At 32.4% G+C, this 25,350-nt stretch overlaps 2 protein-coding genes across 2 annotated transcripts in view; one reads left to right on the top strand and one right to left on the bottom strand.

The window, feature by feature from the left end:
• Window positions 1–248: 248 nt before the first annotated feature.
• On the top strand, window positions 249–22,052 carry LOC129224582 (uncharacterized). Its single transcript, XM_054859068.1, has 3 exons — window positions 249–511; window positions 11,922–11,983; window positions 21,794–22,052. The coding sequence occupies exons 1-3, from the start codon at window positions 372–374 to the stop codon at window positions 21,946–21,948; spliced, it is 357 nt and encodes a 118-aa protein (XP_054715043.1). The 5' UTR covers window positions 249–371; the 3' UTR covers window positions 21,949–22,052.
• Window positions 22,053–22,701: 649 nt separating this feature from the next.
• LOC129224572 (galactokinase-like) overlaps window positions 22,702–25,350 on the bottom strand; it is a gene marked incomplete in the record, with an annotated part of 29,705 nt that continues 27,056 nt past the window's right edge. The window contains 1 exon segment of the mRNA XM_054859057.1: window positions 22,702–25,350.

The raw sequence follows: 25,350 nt of genomic DNA, 5'->3' as shown, positions 1-25,350 counted from the left end.
CTCAATGGTTTCTCTCGCCCTCGCCAGATTGCTTATTTGGTTCAAGGTAGAATCCCTATACGAAAACGTACGGACTCTAGTTCAAGGAGGCTATGAAAGACCCTTCACCTCCCTGGTTTGGTACTTTCAGTACCATTTCGCTGTCCATGGCCGCATGTAGCGCCATCTAGTGGAGCCATGCACTGCCGTTTCTGTTCTTGTAAAGTTAAAAATACGGTGGCATCACCGGTAGCCGGGCGGGAATGACAATCAATCAATCAATCAATCATTCTCTTAAAACAATTTTAAGTTTTCTCACACAAAGCCGCATCGTGGTTGTATAATTTGATATAAAATTTATTTTAGTAGATTATTATCATTCCTGAAAGAAGATGGCCTATGTGTATCAAGTTAGTGACGGTGTTACGAAGGAATTAGTTCGCCCTGGGAATGGAATAATTCCTCAACGTGGTCAGACGATTACTGTTCATTGCACTGGATGCCTAGCCAATCCTTTGAGGAAATTTTGGAGGTAATAAAATGCTCGAGTTTCATATATTGTATATTTCTTGTTAAATTAAGCATATTGCTGTAGTTTTTTTTTAATTTTTGCTTATTAGTTCTTAGAGCAACTTCCTGTTCAGTTAAGCGTAGCTGCAATGGAGTCACCAAATCTAAATGCAAAGAACGTGAAACCACAGGCATTCAGGATTCATAAATCGAACTAAATCCACAATGAAGAAATAAGATTTTTTCTTCATATCCACCATGAAATTCCGTCTAACCTACTAGGATTGGGCAATCCATCGGCAAAAACCAGTGTGCATCCTACGTCGTTAAACCATTTAGAATTTTTCTCTAAACCGATGCATCGATACTGCTCCCACGCACTGACACCGGTCCAGGGTTGCTGCCGTTTTGATCTCTTAATTTTTTCACACTAATGTTAATTGGCAGTTGATCAATCCAATCTGGTTTAACAATGTAGGTGCCAAGAGTTACACCTTCATTTCTCCCCAAACCATGTAAGAATTGCACATGTGTTCTTGGTTACAGACGAAAGATGTGTTGATGAACTAGTAAGTTTATCATATAGTCACTTGCCAGAAAAAAGCAAGAGGTAAAGAGCAAAATAGCAACATAAAATGCAACATGTACTATTTTGGTGTTACAAGTAGAGTTCCTAGCACAGATGTCACACGGGTCCGGTCAGTAACTTGTATTGTTACCCCTCTCCTCCGAAAAAACTTTGTAAATGTTTTATGTAAATATGGAATTCGTATAATTTTTAGAAACAACTCGGTTCTCATGTTTTGGCATAACAAAAGTTTGGAAGACAAATGTAAACTGAATCCATTTTATGTAAAGTTTGTTCAAGATAATATATGTAACCTCCCCCTTCCCTGCAATATTGGGCACTCTATTTTTTTTTAATTTGTTAGATTAAATATAATTTAAGCGAAATCAGTAGAAGTTTTCAAAATTGAAGTATTTAAATTTTTTTTATAAACTATAAAAACTCTTGAGTTTTATCCGGTGCGACCTCCTCTCGAGTTACTGATTTCAAGGAACCTTTTTTTAATGCAAGAATGAGCTTTTGAATGAAAAGCATGACTTTGCATTCATTTACTTACATCTTTTTGCATTGAAAAAAACAGGCTCATTGTGATCTCAAAACTTGTCTTCCATCTGTTTCACTAAGTTGCACTTTAGCACTGCTTTATAATATAGCGAATTTCTTTCTGATGCTGAAATCTGATTCCTATCTGGCATGATATACAATTTTTATACCTTGTAATATATTTGTAAAACTTAAGCAAGTTCAGTAAAAAAAAAAAAATCCTTACATAGTGATGCATCGCTACATCGCGATGTTAAGTTTGGCAATGCACCAAGGTGTAGAAATTCCTACATCGCAAAAGCCCAAATACCTACCAGTAAAAAATGTATCGTGATGTTTTTTAAAATAAGTTCTGACTTGTAGATTAACAATCAAATAGTGAAGGATAATAAATTTTTTATGCTAATTCAATCATGTTTCTAGCAGACTTGAAAATATCCATAGATTAGCTGGAGGTCCATCATGTCAAATTTTAAGGGCATATACTCAACTCAACAAATTTCACCAAAAAAAAAAAAAATTTCTCCCACTTACTTAATTTTCCAAAGCCGAGAAAGAGCAATTCATCCCCTTTAATGACTGACCTGATCAGCTGCTTTCTTAACTCGGATAGAAACTGTTGGCTGAAAGCATTGATCAAGGAGAGATAAAGCTTTTGGTTTTCTAACAGCTCAGTGTAATTTCTGTAAGTGAGGACCAGGAACCAGTTTTTCGAATAAAAAAAAAAGCTCCCTAATCGCAATTTTAGACACTGTAAAGGCTAAAATTTCACAGAAGTGAAGATATTGTTGACTTCACTAACAAAATATTTTGCAAATTTTATATGATCGGAAAAAAAAAATTGAAAAATCTGCTTAAAAAATACGCAGTGGTTGCGGCACCGACCGTCGGAGCTGGATTCGGCATCCGACCTAGAAACTTGCGCATGCGCAAATCTGGCACTTTTAACGGATTGACACGCCTCCTTCGCTTCGCGTGGCGCGGCGGTTCCAGCTAGCGACGGCACTAGTTCCAACTACTTCCGACCATTTGCGTGCGTGCTTGGTTCGTGTAAAAATGGCTAGCATTATGGAACGCGGTGCGAGTTTCAAATCGTACATTGAATATTCGAAAACTGTTTAAAAGAGTTCAAAATGAATAGCTCTACGCAGTCTTGCATAATATAGACGAACGCGCGAACAGCGTTCGCAGAAAATTTTTGGCTCTGCAGAATTTTTTTTCAAACTGCTAACGTTGACTTTAAAAAAAAAGAAAAGAAAAAAAATTATTTTTTAAGGGAATTTTTAAGAAAATCCCAGAGTTTATTTCTGTTAAAGCCTTTCTCCAAAAGCCTTTTAAAGCACATGTGTAAAAAAAAAATAATAATAATGGTTTTGGCAGTTTTCTTCAGTTGGTGAAAAATAAGCAAACTATATGTTATTGTAAAAAAAAATTAAATGATTCAAAGCACTTTTTTTTTGTCTCTTTCATATTTGAATATAAATTTAATTTTTTATTCCATGGTGAGTTAGGCAAAATAATTAGTTGCAGAAAATTTTCCAGTTAGGATTTGTGTTCGCAGAAAGCTTTTCATTTTATCTAAGTCTGGCTCTACGGATTTCCTCCCTAGAATTTCGCGCTCGAGGGCATGAGTCAGAGTTCGGAAAAGAATTCCTGCCGTATTATACGACCGGCGGTGACACACATTGGTTAGTCGCCGTAAATCTACCTTAATTCTTATTAAATTATCGCTAAATATAGTATTTCACTGGAAATTCATATTAAGTCTCATATTATACGTCCGACCTCCATAGAATTTCATAAGGTCTATTTGAATCATGTCCGACCCAAAGCAGCGGCACTCGAGGACATGGGTCGGAGATGGTCAATGTATCGCATCGAATAATTGAATTATGATTAAAGCATAATTACAGATCGTGTATGGCGTTTTAATATCTATATTAATTCCAGAACTATCATTTCACTCGGCGTATATATCTTAATTTGCGTAGTCGGCCATATATTGCTCGTCCGACTGCTTAGAATGTCATTGGGAAAGAATCTTAATTTGTGTGGTCGGCCATACATATTTCGTCCGACCGCTCAGCATGGTCATTGGGAAAGTATCTTAATTTGTGGTGGTCTGCCATACATAATTCGTCCGACCGCTTCGACTCATTGAGAAAGAATCTTAATTTGTGTGGTCGGCCATACATATTTCGTCCGACCGCTCAGCATGGTCATTGGGAAAGTATCTTAATTTGTGTGGTCTGCCATACATAATTCGTCCGACCGCATAGAATATCATTGGTCGGTTGTTGAAATTAGATCCCGCCCATCGTAACGCCCCCTTGGTCGGGTTCATAAAACAATCCCGACCCCAAGGCAGTAATTTCTACTCTGCGCATGCGCAGAAGGAGGTCGGTACTTCATTGCATTTCCGGCGGTCGGTGCCGCAACCACTGCCTAAAAAATATATTTCTTGAGGCTTAAATTTTTGTGGATACAACGGGCTCTGGAAAATTGCGAACATTAAGGTCTCACGAAAATAAATGCTTTTGCTATTTTTGGTCATTTGTCCACTCTGGATTTGTGCCTTTTATTGATCATGATCCATTAAGAAACCTTTTAAAACATATGGTCATGTGACAATTTTAGAGATTCTAAATGTTTTTTACGAACGAATAATTTTTTTTAGGGTCTGGTTTTTTAATGATAAATATTGTGAAGGGTCCCTTCTTTCTGAATTGAATATTTTGTGAAGGTTTTTCAGGAAGAGGTGAGCACTAACCGTTCTATTAAATAAAAGATACTCTTCAAAGGGTGTGTTCATAAAGTCTAAGGGCGCTTTCTCACTTAACGAAACCACAACTAAATCGGCCGGCAAATAATGCAACGATAAGTACGTTATCGTGTCTATTCACTGTTTTTCCACTACACGGATGTCGTTTCTCCAAACCGGTTATTTCCCGCTGCATTTCATTTCCAGACAGCGAAGAGCTCGCACGTGTACCATAATGGCGGCGCAATTTAACTACTACTATTGCTTCACCTTGGCAGGAAAAGAAAACTACTAAAGAGACGATACTTGGTGCATGATATTTTAAAGCCAGTTATATTGAAGGCGATTTCATACACATTTCGGGACTGATATGTTATTGTGAAAACATAATCAGAATAGTTTTGTTTCATTCATTTTTTCAGAGGCTAAAAATAAATAAATTTTAAAAACCTCACACAATTGAATATGGTAAAGGTGTATTTTATTTTCCTTAAGTATTTGCTCGGGGGGGGGGGGGGGCAAAAAAAGTCACAGGGCAGGCGGCGCTTCCCCCTGGTCTACTCCTGTCTGCTGCTGTAAGTTTTGCTCTGAGGTTAAGCGCAATTGATCACTTTGATGGAAAAGTATGCACAAAAAATTTTCAAGTTCTAAGAAAGTAATTTTAGACTGTACTTTAGTGATGTCAGAAAAAAAGTAAAATAGAGTTCCAGAGAATGGAAGAACGTCTCTTGAAAGTTTTTCGAATTTTAAATTTAAAAAGGCGAATTGGTAAGGATATGAGTATAGGGCTTTGGCGGTCCTATAAACCGTCTACGGTCTCCAGAAGAGTTAACAAAACTGACGTCTTCAACCTCAAATTTGAGCAAGTTTTTGCAAAATTTAGAGGGGGGGATCTGGATTACCGACCTATTTTCAGAATTTAAGAAAAACTTTTGAAGTAGAATTCTTCCAACAAAGAAGAAAAAAAAAGAAACTTTTACAAGAAGATTTTTCGGAACAAAGTACAAAAATGTTCATTTCTGAAAGTTTTTTTTTCTTGCACATAATTTATAGTTTTATTTCAAAAACATTGTTTTAGATTCAAAGAGGTCAACAGAAAGGCACATTTCCAGAAAATGTGCCGGGCATATACTAGGCCTGTCTTGTATACATACAAAATTATAAATTTGTTTTCATAACCTTTATTTCTGATACCTGTGTGAACAGAGGTATTAAATTCACGTAAGATTTAACGTATTCCACCTAATCATTTTTCAACAATAAAAAATCCGGAATATTAGTTTTCAAAAAGGTTGGTATAAAATAGAGATATTGTGTAACTTTTGTTCAAATATCTTTTCATAATAAAATATTTAAAAAAAGTTTCTCTGTTTATGATTGTTTTTCTGCTTATCAAGATTTCAATTGAAACTTTCATTCATTTCAATATCATAATTGCCTTATTCTAATTGTATTAGAATTAAGAATAAAAGAGCATGCGTTTTTGCTTGAAGCATTATGCTTGCCTTGCTGTTTCATTGATTTTTCTACCATAAATGTTTTATTTACACAAATAAAACCAAGAAATTGCTCTCTTGCACAGTATTAACTCTTCTAGTTTCTCTTTAAATAATATTTTTGAACTTTTTTTTATAGGTTTAATCTTGGGTGTATATTTGACCTCTTAAAAACTTAACGATTCAACATTATAGTCACTAGATTCCAATCAATTTTATTTTCAAGTGAGTTTTACTGTTTTTCTTCTCTTGCTGAAACTTATTTTAGTATTCAGAAGATAAAAAATAAAAGCAAATTGCTTATATTGATTGAGAAAGAAAATAATTTTCTTTCTTTTTTTTAAAAATTTATTTATTTTTTATTTCACATTCAAACATTTGATAAATGATGCAAAATCACTCACACTCCTTTTCTCATCCCCATGTATTTTCTATTTTTTTCTATACATACTCACAGAACTTTTCTTTTTTTTTAATATTGATTTATCTGGTATTGTAAACTGAAATGGAGCTTGAAAAGTAAATAATTAAATGGGTTGAGGCCTGCCTTTATTCTTTTGTTTTTTATTTTTACTTTTAAATGTGATAGTTTTAAAATGTTGTTTAGAAATGAAGACAACAAAAGATGAAATGATTCTGGTGAACTAAGATGTATTACTCAGCTTGATGTATAGATGGTTAAAGTTAATTATCATAGAGATTTGTAAGAAGTGAAACATCTAAAGGTGATGACCTCCCATGGGTAGTACTACTATCCATGAACAAAACAACAATAAAATCCAATAATTTTTGCTCACAAATTTGCAAGGAAAATTGCATTCACACAATCCAATCTTCAATGGGAACATTTATGCAACGTTTTTTGAAAATTTGACTTTTTATCTGTTCGATATAATTAATAATCTCATTTTCTTTCTTTTTTTAAAATATTTTTTATGAATAGTTAATCATGACTACTGGTGAATTCCAGCTAACATGAAACCAAGAGGTCAAAAAATCAATTGGGACAAATCCCTAAGCGTTATATATCATTGGAAAGCTTATAACTCCTAGAACAAGAATCTAGTGTTGTTTTTTTCTTATACAGTAGGCTCTCTGTTTAATTACTTTCTCTATTTAAAGACTATTTTCGCAGTCTCATATGGTCCACTATAGTATTAAAAGCATTCTATTTAAGGACTCTTTCTAACTTAAGGATGATTTTTTGTGGTCCCTTGATAGTCGTTAAACAGAGAGTCAACTGTATTAGGTTTATTTATCGAAGGAAAAGATGGTAAAATGTCTACTTTTGTTTTTTGGCAAGTAAAATGATTATTTTTGTACCTTATTACTAATGAAAATTATGCTTCTAAATTTAAGTGGAATATAAAAACTATGAACGTAAAATAAAACCATGTTTGAGCTTGTTTTGAAAGTAAATTAGTCTAATTAGGGGCATAATTACAACATCATGTATTATATGTAACGTCCGGTTCCAAAAGGTAAATAAATTCTCCTCACATTGTGAAACATTTTTTAAAAAGTTTTGTTCTTAATTTAATTTCTTTATTTTAAGAGTAAAGAAACTATAATTCCCAAAATTTATATGATTATTTATAATAAAAACCATGCAGAAACAGGCATGTAACAAACGTTACATAAGTTTGTAACGGAAGTTTCAACTTGAATGTAACATCCGTTACACATTTTTAAATGCAATTGTAAAAATGTATTCTACACATCAAACAATTCATAACGTCCATGGTTGGCAACATGTAAGTCAGGGTTTGTCCTGAAAAAAGCACATGTCAATTGGGGGGGGGGGGGATAGACAATCATTTTCGGGTAGCAAATGGCTAAATGGGCAGTATATGGAGAAGTGACAAAATAAAATGAAACAAAATATGTATAGAGAAATTAGGTACGCCTAATTTTTTAAATGATGATTAAAGCAGTTTGAATTAAAAGTGTTTCAAGTATAAAGAATGGGGGAAAAAAGGAATTTCTACTAGTGTTTTGGTTCTATTCAAATTGTCCACCAATTGATTGGTTTGTGGACTCAAGAACTATTCTAGCAGTTATTTAGATCCTCAATGGTACTTTTTTTTCTTTGTAAGAAAATATGCAATATCAAGATAGCATCTCTTTTTACCAGTTTTTGTATCAAACATTATGAAATAAGCAGAAAGATCATTACAAAAATTAAAATTTTAAATACAGTTTGAAGATAAATAGTGACGTACTAGCCATTTGATTAAGCGGTTTAATTTTCTTTCATAAATATGGTGTTAAGGGGCTCTAAGCCTTCGCTAAATTTCGCAAAATTTTAATTCTGAAGACACAGCTTGTGATGATCTTTGATGATATTAGGCAGGGAAAGAGACAGGGTTGGCAACTTTTTGGACACTACGGTAAAAACCCTGGTTTTTACTGTCCTGTCCGAAAGTGTCCAAAACTATACTTTTAGAAAAAATAGTATTGTGTGAGGAAACATCAAAAAAACAGAATAAAATGTATCAAAGTAATGTTTTATATTGAACATTTATTCAATGAGAACATTCAATTTACTTATGCAGCTGATTTTAATCTAGTTGCATAGAAGTTGAATTCTTGATAAAAATTTCAATTTGCATGCATAAGTTTATTTTTGATAATAGTAACAAAATTTCCCTATGTTTATGCATGTGTGCAAATGAAAGCAGGGTTGGCAAGGTTTTTACCACCCTGTTCAAAATCCTTGTGTCCGAAAATGTCCAAAACTATTTTTTGAGAAACTATATTTTGTCGAGAAAATATCAAAAACAGAACAAAAAGTGTCAAAATAATTTCTTTGACTATTTAATATATTTATTCTATGTGAATATTCAGGTATAAATATATATACAACTTATTTATGCAGCTGATTTTAATCTAGTTAAGTAGAAATTAAATTCTTCATTAAAAATTTCAATTTGTATGCAGAAGTTTTTTTTTTTTTTTGCATAAACCAAATTTTTTGACATTTATGCATGTGTGCAAAAGAAAATGTTCAAAATATAGTGCAATAATTGACTTAAATGCAATAAATCACAATTTTTTGTAGTTACAGAATGTATTATATTAAAAATATGAGCTAAAAAAAGAATTGCACAAGTTTTATAATATAAGTGTTTAATCATCAATTTCTTGTTCTTTAATCTAAGATTTAAAAAGTAATTTTTGTTAAAACATCATGTAAAACTTATTTGCAAAAACCATTTAAAAAATTCAGCTTTTTTTTGCACCTAAATATTATACATTTAATAACATTCCTTTGCGTTATGAATGGAGCTGAAATTAGTTGTCTTGGTAGTGTTGTGAATTTCCTTTCATAACTCTACCAACTGTTAAATAAAGAAGTTTTTATGTAACAGTTATTGGCAATTTTTTAAAAGTAAAATGTTTTTAAATGAACATTTTGAAGAAAAATATCATTAAATACTCATTAGTTGAACCTCATTAATATCTTTATTTATGCATCATGAATATTGCAGTGAATACGAATGGATTAGATTACACCCCTTTAACTTTAACATACTTTTGGACGGTAAAAAACCACTTCTCCTGTCCTAAACCAGTTTTGGACAGTCCAAAAACCAACCCCGGAAAGAGAATTTCAAAGGCCTTTTATCCAAAATTTTTTTTTAAACTGAAGTCTTAAATCATGATTGTTGGCTATCTTTGGTAGTGTCAAGGAGACGGATTCGTGATCTCTTCCTCAAGCACTTCTTGATGGTGAAACAACAAAAACAAAATTTTAGACAATGATGCCATGGAAAGGGGGGTGTGAGAGCTCTCCCCAATCACATTTTCAGAATTGAAGCTCTAAAAATGTAATTGTAGGGACAATCTTTGAGGTAGGAAAAGGACATGTTCAAAATTCTCTCTCCCTGGAAATGTTTTTACATTGATATTCTGATCAAATTTTAGACGATTTTTTTTTTTTTTGTGATTTTGTTGTCAATGCTTAAACTCTGGTGACAGGGCTTGAAGAGCAGTGAAACAGTACTATCCATGAATCTAATCATATTGACTCAAGTTTGAAGGTTAGGAGATTGTTCAGTCACTTTAAGGATGGAGAAACTCAAGACTGCCGACCAACAGCAACAGATTTAGAGGGGGCCCGTGTCCCCCTCCCTCCAAACCTTATGAGCTTTGGAATTTTTTTCGGAGAGGAAAAAAAATATTTTAAAAAATGACAAAAACTTTTTAAAAAAAGTGTATTTTTATCGCATTGCTTTACTTTAAATAAATTTAACTCCTAGTCAGGGCAGAATTATTTCCTTTCCCTTGAAGCAGAAAAATTTATCTTTATTTTTAAAATGTTCTTACATTTTTTCATGATATCAAACTTAGAGGCTCATTCAACACAATTGACTTTGGACCGGATATAACTCGGGCCATGCATGAGGAGTAGATCGATGGTGCAGATTGAGCCATTGATTTTTTTGGGGGAGGGTATTACAGTTGAAGACCGTCATAACGCCGACCTGTATAACGCAATTCTCAATAAACCGCACTACTTTTCAGAAGTAAACAATAGGTTTTGAAGTTTAAAAAATCCGTCTGTTTTGCTTTGCAAAAATAAAAATTGTTAGGCAAATTAAATTTTGCAAGTTTTTCATCTTTCCACTTTAATTCAAAGCTTTTAAATTTAAAACTTGTACTCATAGTAAACAGAAAATACCAGATGGCTCTTGAAAATGCAGCTGTTATGCAAACCATGAAGCTAGCAGAAGTGCAGGATTTTAATTGTGAAACATATTTATTCGTGAATAACTATTTGTAATATTGGTGCTTTAATACTCACTGCAGACAAAACTCATTCTGAAGTGCTAATATATAGATATATTCTGAATATTAGTTTCAAAATTTGTGAAATGATCTATATAACGCAAAAACCTGTATAACACAAACGCTCTGGTCCCAAGGTGTGCGTTATAACGGTCTTCTACTGTATATATTTTGGTTTGGGGACTCTCTTGGGAGGATGGACACCAGTGAGAATTGAGCTAATTTGAGAATGTCCCCCCCCCTCCCCCAAATTATCTGGCTAAATCTGCTTCTGTCTGCCAAACATCGGGAACATTAATATTAAGAATTATATTAATAATAGTTGTTTTTAATGGTGAGATAGCCTGGCCAAGTCCAAGAAATAATTGAGTGTACGGTCCGGGAACTTTTCTACACTGGTCTGAAAATAACTTCAGATGAGCAGGAAAAATCTGATGCAGAATGGTATAATGTAAATAAAGGTTTCAGTAAAATCAGCGCTCCAGTCAGGCTATTTTCAGCTCAAGGGTTATTTTCATTTAATATGAATAAAATGCAAATATGTTTTTAAATTCATGTAATGTAAACATTCTTTTTAGTGAAGTAAATGTCATAAAAATATCATTGTGCTAAAAGTGTTTGTCAAAGGTATTTTTTTTTAATGTTATAATTAATAGGTTTAACTTTTTACAATTATTGTATGAAATGTTTGCCTATAACTTTGATTTCATTTTATGGTCTATAAGAAGTTAAGGTATTACCTTTCAACTATTAATTTATCATTCAGTACAGACATAGATGTCCGTGTCATACAGTGTAACATCCGTTACAGAGATTTAAAAAATTTTTATTATAAAAGAGAATAACTAAATTTTAATACCAAGGTTCTGATAAATTAAAAGCATATCTTGTGATAAATTTTAAAAAAAATTGAACAAATTTACATAATAGATTCAGACTTTAATCTTTTCATGCCATAGCACAAATGATGTTCCACTTTATGTAACGTCCGTTACAGTTAATTTTTTTTTTTTTTTTGCAGCTTAAATACAAAAATGAATTTTGAAACCTGGTCAAAGTAATCTTCAGCCTTGGTTTTATCAAGAAAAAATAATTTGCTTCTATTTGGAAGCATTTATGTGCATCTCATAATCTTTTTATAATTGATTTTGTGTATGAATGTAATGTCCATTACAACGGAATTCGCCTGCTCTCTTCTAAGCTTAATGTTTGCATGAAAAATATGTATTTTCAAATATCTCCCTGTGAAGTCATTTACTTATTTATTTTTCAGTACCAAAGATCCTGGTCAACAGCCATTTACATTTCAAGTTGGATTGGGCAAAGTCATTCGAGGTAATATCGTTGTTAAATTTCACTGTTAAAAAGCTTTCTAAGACAACATAAGATCTGACCTATTAAATTTACTTTGAAGGAAGAAGTTCCCCATTTGAATTTAGTCTTATCACATGCAGTTTTCAAATTAGTTTGCTTTCAAAGTTTCTATTTATTTATTTTGTCATATATTTTCATTCTTTTGAACTAAAATAAATTTTAGAATTTTTTGATCATTTATTGTGATATAACAGGGTTTGTACGCTCCTTACAAACTCAGGGTGGCGATAGATCAGGGAAATGTCAGGAAACTTGATCACTCAGGGAAAAATCAGGGAATATGGAAAAAATAGCAAAAATTCAGGAAAAATTGCAAAATGAAGTATTTTTATTCCCTAGGAGTTTTTTACCAATTATTTGTTTTATAAAAGTAAAATTAATGAGGTACGATTATACACTGCCCCATATTTGTGCATCTTTTTTCCTCAAGGTCAAAGTATTCAATCTTAGGATGAGCTTCCTAAGATTGCTTCTGTGCCTGTAAAGTTAATTTTAGCCAGCTTGAATTTTCCTTCTACGCATTCCATGCTGTGTAAAATAAACAACCCTACAGGCAAAGAGGAAGCCGTTATTATTGACTTTGCTCCCTTGCCTTTACTCATTGTCTTGAAGTATTAAACATACTGTTATCACAATTTCAAGATAAAATCTTTATTTTTTAATAATGCTGATAAAATCTTAAAAGGTTTTTAATTTAATAGCTAAAATTAGATTTTGACTGAAAATGTTTTTTTTTTTTGCTATGTTATTATTTGCTGTCATTTCAGATTACACGAAGGGTTTTTTTTTTCCAGACTTAAAACCATATACATATATATTTTGAAATTAATAATTGTTTTTGCATTTCAATGTTGTTCATTACTAAAGTAATCTGAGATTTTTTTTCGACAACTAATGAAATCATTTGAAATTGAGTTGTGTATATTAAATGTATATTTTTATTTTTTTAAGTCAAAACGCTGTATTCATTCATTAAAACCTAAGTTCTTGATTAGAGAATAGCTCAATATGACTGGTTGTTGAAAAATATTTCAATTTGTTACACATAAATATGTCTATTAATGATTTACTTAAGTAAAACTACGTTACTTCTATACTTTAACTATCACTTATTATTCTTGCAGCAACAATTATACTGCTTGAAACTTCTGTTCAAAATTATTTCCATTTTAAATTTTTTAGTTGCATTATGATTAGGTATGTCTTTAAGAATGGTTTTAATAATTTCTTAGAGTTCTAATGGTAACTGGTTCCTGGAAGTAAAGTATTTGTTTTAGATTTCCTATGATATTTCTCTGTTGATAATTTAATATACTATTTTTATAAAAAAAAATTGAGCATCTTTTCAAAATATATTTTTAATTATCAGCTTAAACCGTTTTAAACACTGCATTTTATTTAATATGCAATGCTTTTCAAGTAAAAGTCTTGGAAAAGTCATGGAATTTTTTCATCCAAATAGAGTATGAACCCTGTATTATGCATAACGAAGGCAAGACACTCAGATTGTAGTCCTCATCAAAATAAACCCATGCAATAAGCACCAAAAGAAAGTCTACTACTTCGATTATCATCTCTAACTGGTTGCATTTGTTTTTGCCTTGATTCAAGGGACTGAGTTTCGCAACATGTACTTTCTCGACAGGCTTTTTTAGTTATGCGAGAAAGATTTGACTGACGATAATTATCAGTAGTTAAGACCCGCAAGTTACTTAAAAGACCTCGCGATACAAACTCTCTCAATGAAATGACAAGATTGCGAAATGTACCGTATCATAATCATAATAACTAAGTCAATGAAAATTAACTAAAAAGTGTCAAATAAAAAATTATTAAATAAAAGCAAAAAACCCGACTGCATAAAACCCAAAAAAACTAAAAAGAAAAATGTATAAGCCAAGTAGTTTAGAATGTTATTAAGTACTACTGAATAACTACACCGTTGAAATAGTTTTATTACCATACACAGATAAGACAAATCATAAATTCAAAAGCAGAATAGAAGGATCAACAGTCGGGGCTCATTCAAATTTTACGGGGTTCCTTGAATCAGAAAGGAATGGGCGAATGTTACCGGAATTCCGCTATTTTTTCGTCTGTTAATGCAGGATATCCGATTTTTTTCTTTAGACTATTTTCTTTCTCACATCCGAATTTTTTTCCAAATTTCTGACCATTATTTCGATAATTAATAACAATATAACATCTAGACTTGTTAAAGCAGGGTTCGTACGCTCCGGGAAAACCGGGAATTGTCAGGGAAAATGACACTGTCAAAAATGTCAGGGAAAAGTCAGGGAGTTTTCAAATTTTGTCCTCCAAAAATTTTTTTTCCATTTTTTTCCCAAGGAATTAACTACCATGAGATCTAGTCTTCGTTTTTATTGTGATTTCACGAAAAAAATTGTAAATTTTTATCTAAACCGACGCTGGCACTTAAAAACTGCGATCGAGAAATGAACGTTTTTTTTTTTTTTTTTTTCACAACGAAAAATGCGCCAAAAGATCGAAGATTTTCTTGCATGGAGTCAGTGAGGGGAACGCATTTCTTTCTACTGCCTAAAGTTTTAGATGGGTTGCCACAACATTCTATTCGGTTCAGGGTTCGTACGCTCCGGGAAAACTTGGAATTATCATGGAAAATGACATAGTCAAAAATGTCAGGGAATTTTCCAAATGTGTCCCCAAAATTTTTCTTTTCCCAATTTTTTCCCAGGGAATTTGGTTTTATGAGATCTAATCTTCATTTTTATCGATGTATTTAAAAAAAATTGTAACAATTTTAAAGCAATGAAAAAAGTGGCGACCCAAAAAATCTTCAGCAGCCGCCATTTTTGGCTCTCAGTAGTTCCCAAGGGAAAAAAAATCAGGTGAACAGCAATTATGTACAAACTCAAAAGGAGAGAAGACAATTTACTGCTTCGGAAGCACAACCTGTAGATGGGAAGATCGATCGGGGAAAATAGTTTTTTTTTTTTTTGATCGGAAAATCATTTCAGCTACGTGTGAAACGCAGTCGCCATCTTTGGTCATTCACAAGATGGATGTAGATACGATCCTAAAATGCCAAGTTTCTAAAAACAAAGCAGAATTGGATGTTTTCTTTAATTGAAAACTGATGAAAATAACAAAAAATGGTCTACAAATTGTTTTTCTATTGTTATTTAAAATAATTTTCTTGAGAAATAAAAAATTTTGTTCTTAAAACTTAATCTTATCCTCACTGCCTCGGACGCAAATGTGATAAAAACTTTTCAATGAATTGTAGTTTCATGAAGATTAATTATTGTTTAATTGTCTTCATGCGACAAATTAAAAAAGTTATTTCTTATTTTTGGGCATAGCCGCCATATTTGGTCATTCCCAAGATGGAAGTACACAAGACTTTTTAAGTGCCTAAGTTCCCGAAAACGGCATTGGATGTTAATTGCAATGCAAACTATTGAAAACAACACAAATTGTGCCTTTTTTTTCCGGATAATTTGTAATTATTTTCTGGAAAAATGCAAAATTTAATCTTTATAACATTTTTTTGTTTTAATTGATTTAGACTCTTATGTGCTAAATACTGACTATTTTGCTTTTATTGTATCCTTTTAAGGATTATTAATTATTTATTACTACTTTTATACTACAAATCCAAAAATCTACATATTATTTTAAATTTTTCACTTTGTCGCAATATTTGATCGTTTGCACAATGGAAATAGACTTAAACTTCCAGAAACAGAATTGGATGTTTATATCAATGAGTAACATTGAAAATAACATTAAAATGTGCAAAAAGTTGTGAATTTTTGAAAATTAACTAATACTTTCTGGAAAAGAAAATTTGAAATTTTAATGTAAGCGTCCTTTAATATGTGAAAAAAAAAAAAAAGATTATTGGCATTGGCCTATGATCGGCGGATGTTGATTTTTGTTACTATGCATTACATGGTATGCCAATTGATGCAACAAGTTAACCATATTTATACTAAAATTTAGCTTTGCGTTTTGCTCAATATGTTTTGTGTAACCTACTTATAAGAAAATAAAAAGTATTGTAAACCAAAAGCGGATGCTAAAAGGTTGCTGCAGGACTACAGCAAAACGCTATAATATTACGCGTGACATCAAAAAAACCCTAAAATAAGTTGAAAGTACTCTGTTTTCAACAAATAGTAAACAAATTAAAACAATTTTGAACAAAATGTTTAAAAAAAACTTAGATTTTTTTCCTTTGTTTTCTCTGTCAAAATTTTAAGGTTTTTTTTTTTTTTAATCTAAGGGGAGAAGTTTCAGTTCTTCTGCATTGCTACTTTAAACAATTTTAATTATTTTGAAAATATTACTATTTAAACTTAAATTTTTAATGAAGCGAGTAACCTGGAATTTTCTAAAAAAACAACCTGGAAAACCTGGAAAAGTCAGGGAACTTTTTTTAACCAAAAGTGTATGAACCCTGTAAAGTACCATTCTGAATTTTTTTTTGCTTCAATAAATTCTTTTACTTGCTGTTTTTAGGATTTTGTTGCTTTCATTTCCATTGAAGCAATCTCTGCATCCAATATGAAAATCAAATTTTTCTAATTTTTGATGCTTATTATGCGTTTTTAAAGGGCAAATAAATGATTTTTTTTTTTTATTCCTATACAAATCGAAGTTACAATTTCCAAACCAAATTCTGTATCTATTATGAGAGTTGAAAGGTTAAAATCTAAATTTCTGGTTTAATTAAATTTTTGCTTCAATTACTTTGATTGTTATTAGTAATACTTTTATTGCAAGGCTCTAAAATGCAATTCTAAAATATTTTATTTAAATAAATTCTTTCATGTGTCATTCTTTATACTTTTAACGCTTTCATTTTGAAAATCGCAATCTCTTTGTATCTGCCATGGGCATAAGATTTTTTGCATTTATGATGCTTATGATGCCTTGTGAAGAGGCAAAAAAATTAAGTTCATTTGTATTTTTATTAAAATCATTACATTGCTAAGGGTTTAACAAATTTCGCGAGTATAGAATGTCAGAAAGTTAAGTACGGAATTGCTGGCCGAAAATTATTTTTGTTTCAAGATTTTTAAGTGTTTTATTCCAGACATAAGATCTGTATTTGGCAAAATTTAATTTTTTCAATTAAAAAAAATAACTTTTATAAAATCTAAATTTTTTTTTCTAATTTTTAAAATTTTGTAGATATTTATTACGGAACTAGTGTCATATACCCCAACCTTGGCGACTTTTTCCTGTTGGCGCCAAGAAAACGATGTATGAAAACATATGTCATAAATTGTTCTTAGTGACACTTTTTTAGCGCCAACAGGAAAAATTCAGATAAAAAAACATGATCAAAGCACTTCAGAAGACAATATGTATAAAAACAACTTAAAACCACAGCAAAAAACATCGCGAATATTTTCTTCAAAAATACCAGAAACTAGAAAGTTTTTGTACACAAAGAAAAATTACTAGTAGGTATTTAAAATGCTTAAATTAACAAATTATTATCACAGCTCACTAAAGAAATATGTGCCAACAGAAATAAAAGCTATTTTCCAACATACATTTCGTAAAACAAAAACAATTCTCATACTCTACTGAAAAAGAGCAAAGCAATTCAACATGCGATGTTTAAAGCAGAAAACATCCCCAAAATATAACTATTTCAGCCAAAAAAACGCTTAGTTATTCAAATTTTGATGTATGAAAAGTAAAAATGTCTCGACAGAACATCCCAAACATAAGCAATACAAAAATACCATAGATTTATTTGCTATCCAAAAATGCTTTCAAAATACCTACTAAAAATATCAACTATATTTTACATTAAAAAAAAACACCTTCATATTTTTATGAAATCGTAGTCAACATATTTTCAGAAATTCGGTGTCTAAAGGAAGCACATTTACAGAATATGCTTTAATAGTTCTTGGCATCGATAGAATTAACTTTTAGAATAAAATAACTACTTTTTTGTAAAATAAATTTACATGCAGTAAATATAAAGTTAAAAACTAAAAGAAACCCTTAAGATTTTGTAAAAAAAAATAAAGAATTTCGGAAGTGAGTTTTTGTTTTTTAAATTCTAAAATAAAAGCTTACGTTTTTGTTGTATGAATCCTCACACTCAGTCTGAAACACAACATATGAAACAATGCACCTTACCGAGACACACCGAAACAAACTGGTAGCAACCAGTTTGTTTCGCACTCTTGGCTTCCTTAAGAGGTTCTCCATCTCCAGCTCAGTCACTTTCCTATGCCGGGCTGATGAGTGCTAATAAGCACGAAACTGCAGTCCTCGGCTGGAAATGACTGAGCTGGCGGTGTATTTCACGTATTTCTGCTTTAGCCCTGGCTAATGGTGTAATTTACTGAATATACCTTACCTCACGTTCAATCTTCGAGTTGAACCGAACCATTGCTTCGGTCACTCGTCTGGTCTGCTAATTCTATATTTGCTACCAGTTTGTTTCGCACTCTTGGCTTCCCTAAGAGGTTCTCCATCTCCAGCTCAGTCACTTTCCTATGCCGGGCTGATGATTGCTAATAAGCACGAAACTGCAGTCCTCGGCTGGAAATGACTGAACTGGCGGTGTATTTCACGTATTTCTGCTTTAGCCCTGGCTAATGGTGTAATTTACTGAATATACCTTGCCTCGCGTTCTATCTTCGAGTTGAACCGAACCATTGCTTCGGTCACTCGTCTGGTCTGCTAATTCTATATTAGCTACCAGTTTGTTTCACACTCTTGGCTTCCTTAAGAGGTTCTCCATCGCCAGCTCAGTCACTTTCCTATGCCGGGCTGATGAGTGCTAATAAGCACGAAACTGCAGTCCTCGGCTGGAAATGACTGAGCTGGCGGTGTATTTCACAAAACATGTGTTGCTCATGTGGGTATCTCAGCACTATATTGCTTGTTTTTTCCCTTCCTTCATCTGAAGCTACAGACTGGGGGCGGTGTCACAGCAACCGAACCTTCCTATCCCTTAACGTCACCTAACAGCCCAAAAGTTCAGTTTAAGGCCTTGAATCTTGAAACATTTCCAAGGGATGACGCCCACCCCATCCCTTTGCCTCTCATCTTTTAGCCTAATATTGAGTTTTTAAAATTTCAATACCAACAAATTCCTGAGGGCGATCAAGCCCTGACCCTTCCTGTAATGTGATTAAAGATAGTCAAATATGTGTATAAAGGACATAAAGTTCAAAATCCCCATTGTAAACAATGTCTCCAAAAATACCTTGAAGTTGGGTTTTTGAAACTTAAATTTCAGAAAAATTCTAAGTTAGGGTTTGTACATGTGCACGAATCGCCAAACGTCATCTCAGTTGGCTCTAAATTAGAAATTTCTGAGGAAAGACCGCAAAGCCTTCTTTTTCCTGTGATGAAAGGCTTAAATTGAGCAACAGTTTCGAAAAGGATTTCGGGTGGGAAACCCCCCTTCTGAACTCTCTCTCATGACGTTGTTCTTAAGATTTCAATTTCAGCAAATTTCCTTGAGAAGTCCCAACCCCGTAACGTCGCCAAAGAAAACATAAAAATGATTTTAATTTTGAAAAAAGAAAAAAAAAATCTGGAGGCAGCTCAAAACCTTTTTTCAAAAGTGTTACCAAAAATTGCTTGGCTTTTGAAATTTTTGGGTGGGGCTCTGAATTCCTTTTTTTTCTTTTGCAAGAAAAATAAGAAGGGGGAAAAATATTATTTTCTTCCTTTTTAAAATCTTAGTAAAACACTTTTGACTCTTTAATGTATTAACTATCAAAAGGGCGGCAAATTGAGAAAACGCCCCGTGCGGATGAAAGCGTGGCTACGCCACTGGTTTTACTCTTAATTAACGGTCAAGTTTAAAGAAACTGGCATTTTCTAATATTTATTCATCAAAACACAACTACTGAATCTAAACAAACACAAAATAAGCTTTTCTATAAGGTATATTGCACGAAAAAACACAAAGCTATCCAACATGAACCTCTAACAAGTAACCAAGTTTGAACAGATCTAAGAATGCCTTCGTGTTGCCAAACACAGGTCAGTTTAGCCAGGGATACCATGCTTAAAAAGTTATCGCCTCATTGGCAAGAAAAATATTTCAATTTTGTGTAAAAAATTGGATGTCACCAAATGGGGGGAGGGGGGGGGGGTAACATCACATTTGTGCCTTTATTACAAAACATGAATAAACATAACAGATGAAAGAGCAACTTAATGACTAAACAGTAGTACCACTATTTCCTAGAATTAATACTTTCATACTTTTTAGAAGAAAAATTCTTAAAATTAGTCAGTTTTCTCTGTTTATCAGTGTAGAATCACGCAGAAGTTTTGAAATGGTCTACAAAAGCATCCTTAATGTTTAAATGGAATTTTCTGTATTTCAATCTTGTATGAGTAACCTTATGTTTTTATGCCAAAATCAAACACAAACTTTGCCGAAAATTGTTTGTTGTGTTTGAAGTTTAAGTTTTTTTTTTTGGTTAGGAAATTGTTAGTGAAAATACTAATTTTCAATCAATATCACCTATTTTTTATTAATTTTCAAAATAAAACATATTTCAACGTCCCCCCCCACCCCGTCATATTTGAATTTGATTCCGTGACAGCTCAAGTCTAAGAAGCAGTAATTGCATATTTTTGCTTTGTTATAAATTTAGTATGTTACATATTTTTTCTTAAATACATTTTAAAAAATACATCTTTGCATTAAACTTATCCTTAAAAAGTAAAAAACTCTTGCAAAACTCCTTATAAGTTAAGTATAAACCCTGTATAATTAAGCAATCATTCAATGGCTTTTTCTGCTGCCTGAATTTCTTATTCAAATCGTCCCAATTTTAAAACTCAAAAATGGGGATTTTTTTTAAAATTAGATTTTTAATTTGATAAAGCAGGTTACCATTTTTTTTTCACTTCCTTTTAGGTGTTCAATCATGTTTTTGTAAAAGTTTTAAATTTAATTTTGAATACATAAAAAAAAAAAATTTACTTTGTTCTCAAAAGGTGGGAGTAAGAAAGTTAATTCTGAGCAATTTTTAAAATTTTCAAATTGTATATCAATTTTGTATTTATTGCTTAGTATGTACACCTAGAGCTTCATATGAGGCAGTAAGAAGCAAAAGGATGTAAGTGGACATTTTTAAGTTTTGAGCAAAACATGTTTAAAGATACGGTCCTAGATAATCTTTCATTAAATTTTTTTTTCTAAAACATGTTGTGTAGCAACACCTACCAGGGCTACTAGTATAATCTCTTGCATCAAAGCGGAGAGATTCACCTAACATATGTACTGGTTATTTTCAATTTTATCATTTATATTTCTTTGCTTCTCACTGCCTCATATATAAACATAAAAAGACAGCAGGTATTTACAAAAAATTATTAAAAGCAAATTGAATGATCAGTCTGTGAGTCATTCCAAAAACAAAGGTCTCTTTCAAGAATTGAAAAAAAAAATATATTAAATATTTTTTTCTTTAGTAGAATCAAAATGTGCGAGAGGTTTGTAAAACACCCCAGAATAATATTCTCAGTAGAAGAGGGAAACACTCAACTTTAGGTTGAAATGATGCAGTTTCTGCCATCTCTAAATTCTAAAATTTCGTTTTAACAAAAAAAAAATTATTTATTTTTTGCGAAATTATTTGATTTTTCACATAAAACTGACTCTAAAAAATCCTGGACAGACCCCTGCTGTTACTATTCAAATGTTTTTTCTTTGAATTTTTCTGTGGTTCTGTATAATTGATGAATCTATTCTCTTTTTGTTTTTAAACTACAAACTTATAGGTTGGGATGAAGGTTGCCTCACAATGCAGTTAGGAGAAATTGCAAAGATTCTCATCAGATCTGACAAAGGGTATGGAAGTCAAGGCTTTCCTGCTTGGGGTATCACTCCCAATGCTGATCTCCTCTTTGAAATTGAAATTCTTGCAATTCAGTAATCCTAATCTTTCTCCATGTGATCTACTGTGTAGATCAATTTTTTGCTAATTTGTTTTTGTGTTAATTGGTGTTTCATGTTGAATAAAATCATTCCATGCTTAAAGTTGTATTGTTTAAAGTTTTCATTTCATTCAATAAACTTCACTACATGTATTCATTTTGTCACAAGCTCATAGTTTTGATTTTTTGCACATTAAAATCCATTGAGAATGCTGGCTGTAAATGGTAAATTGAGCATAATTTCTTCACATTTGTTGTTACAGTCTTCACTTTCATTTTCTTGAATTTGAGCTACAATATCCTCTGAAACAGGCATGGAATCTAGAGTTTTTTTTAAAATGACTGTTATAAGAGTTAAAAAAAAAAAAATATTACAATTGATTACCAAAGCAAAAATTAACAAATATGATCATGTGAGCAAACTCTTTACATAAGCTAGAAAAAAGAGCACATTCTGCTCATAAACATTTCTTATACATTTCATTTTCATTCTTCTTAAAATGTTGATTTCCTAAAATAGTGATGAATTTTTCTTAAAATTTTTTTTCCTTTTTGGTTTTTTTCCGAATGTTGACCCCCCCCCCCCCCCCTTAAGTAAAAATATTAATTTTTGCCTTCAGTTTAATAAAATACCATTTGCACATTAACAAGTTTCATTATTATTTGTCCATGTCTTATGTTTTGAACACAATAGCATTCAAGCTAAATATTAAAAAAAAAGTAATTGCAAAAGAGACATAGCATCAAAAATATTTATTGGTCTTGATGTGTTGAGTTTTATCACATTATATAATCACAATTATAACAATATAACAGAGACCTGTTATGTTACCAATATAAAACCTTATTTCTTTTAAAATATCTTTAAAAATGTATTTGAAAAATAGGCATTTTCTGTTTATTCATATACTTTTTAAAAATGTTTTTTACATAAAAAATATTCAGCCAAGTGGCAAATTAATGTATCACATGTATGCAGTCGACTTTCTTATAACATAGTTAACTCATTTATACCATGCATGTATAGGAATATCTCATTTACTATGGCTTCACTTTGTTCTTACCTCACTATAGTATGATTAGAAATGTGAGTAGCACATTTCAATTATATTGATAGGTGCACTAATTTGCTCTAAATATTGATTGAAAAAAATATGAAAACCATTTGTATCCTTTCATTCCTTAATGATTTTTATGACTTGTATTCTCATATAAATCACGGCAAAAATTAAATCTTGGACATGATTTAGGTTTTAGTTAATTACACAGGGGTGCCCACCTAGAGCAAGGGCACCCACACCCCCCAATATTGTAAAGACCCTCCCCTGCAAAAAAAATCAAAAATACCTCTTAAAACATCCCCTCCCCCCCTAAGAATTTCAATGCCGCAGTCAGCGGACCCCTGGATTAGATGCAGGATCTGCGGTGGCCTGATCCATAAGGCGTTGGGACTCGTGACCAGGGCTGCAGAGTTGTGGAGGGACTGATTTTGGGGTAAAGGTTTCTTTTACTCTTGAATTTTCATATATTAAGAAAAAAAGATGACTAATTAGTTCAATAACACATAGGCTACTAATAGGAAAAGAACTAGCATTGGCAGTCAGCTGACTTGATTATCCATCAAACCTTCTGTAAAAGCTACTCGTGCTGACCAGCTAATTTGCTCAAACTAATAACATGTATCAGCCAATGGTTTTGTTGCCTAATATTTTCCCAAGTGGAAGTTGTTTTTGAATCTGAAATTGCCACTTTGAGATTAAAATTTTATGTTTTTACTTCTAGTTCAGTTATGAAATAGTAAAAGAAATGTTTGTCTAAAATCTAAAACCACAATAACCGATTAAAATAAGGAGAACATGAAGTTTTCTACTTCATGCCTATAGATACCGATAGACTAACATAGGGCAACTTGGAACTAAACTTAGCCCTTATCAAGGTCAAGACAAGAAATTAATTTATTACTAATATATCTACTGTGTTAACATCTTATAGAAACTTAAAAGGAATAACATTAAAAGCAAAATAGGTATGTAGTTAAAATTTACTACAAGGCGCCCTCTCATGTCTCCCCCCCCCCCCCCCCCCCGCCAAACGGCCCTGACCATGTGTAGTGGTAGGTACCAGTGGCGGCGCTAGGCAGTGGCAACTGCCTCGCGCAGATAGGGCCTCATAAAATTCTCAGAAGTTTTAAGATATTTCCATGTTTTAGATTGAAGCTCATAATAAATACAACAGACACAAAAGTAATCAAAATAGTGCGTGCAGGGGAGACTGCACATAGCCAGCCTTAGCAAATATTTGGCCCAATTCTGTCGGTGTCTGAATTAAAAATATTCAATGGCAACAGCTTATTGATCAGCTAACTCTATCTCTCTCCCCCCCCCCCTCTTTTTTCTCTTGTTTCCTAAGTTGGTCTAAAAGTAAGAAAATATTCAAAATGCTGCACCTCCGAACTCCCCCCCCCCCCCACACAGACACCGAAAGCATTATGGTGCAACTGAAATTTCGTTTCCAGACCTTAAATTTGGCGATATTTCCAGCTTAAAGCCCCCAAATACTAAACATTGAAAATAGATTGAAATTGCGTTTTTTTAGCTTGAATTACAAAATTTACCGGACCTAATGTTACAAAATATGGCCTTACAATTGCATTTTTAAGGCTTGAATTTAGAAAATATTCGGGCAAGGGTCCCCCATACCACCTTTGAGACCCCCTGTACCTTTTTTCCCCTAACATCAGCAAAGAAAGCCTAAAATGATGATTTTAAACTACAAATTTCAAAATTTTTACGGGGGAGAACCCCCGGACCACCCTTTCTACCAAGTCATTTTTTCCCTTTCAATGTGCTGCCCTCCCACCAAAAAAACTTCTTTTTGATTGCGCTACTAGTCACAAAAAGGTTTTTGTCCTAGCAGTTAAGTGAATTGGGAACCCTGAGTGCCAATAGTTAGTACAAAAATAATTCCATGAATTCAATTATTTGTCTGAGAATATTTTATAATTAAAAGAGCCTCGGAAAATGGCATCGCCGACGTCTACTTTTGCTCTCCGCGCCGCCACTGGTAGGTACTGGAGACCCTGGAATGTAATATAATAAAATGAGTGGATGCAGCATGAAGTAAATATTTTGAAGCATACTCCAGCTATATCCCCTCTTGACAATGAATCTCTCATCTAAAACAAGAATGGCTTAGTTAAAAGAGTGAAGTTAAAGGAAAGGCAAAAAAAAAGTCAAACTGATCTTGAAGAATTATTCATATTTTTTGGAAGAGCATTGGGGGGAAAAAAGCCATGAAACAAGGGGACAATTAGAAAATGATAAAAGAAAAAAAATTGAAAAACTTAAAAACAATATTTTTCTTACTCGTTTTGAAGACATTAAAGTGGAAAAATTTACTGC

This window comes from Uloborus diversus, chromosome 1, assembly GCF_026930045.1.
Source record: "Uloborus diversus isolate 005 chromosome 1, Udiv.v.3.1, whole genome shotgun sequence".
In the NCBI taxonomy this organism is placed as follows: Eukaryota; Metazoa; Arthropoda; class Arachnida; order Araneae; family Uloboridae; genus Uloborus; species Uloborus diversus.
This window is presented reverse-complemented; position numbering and strand designations above follow the sequence as displayed.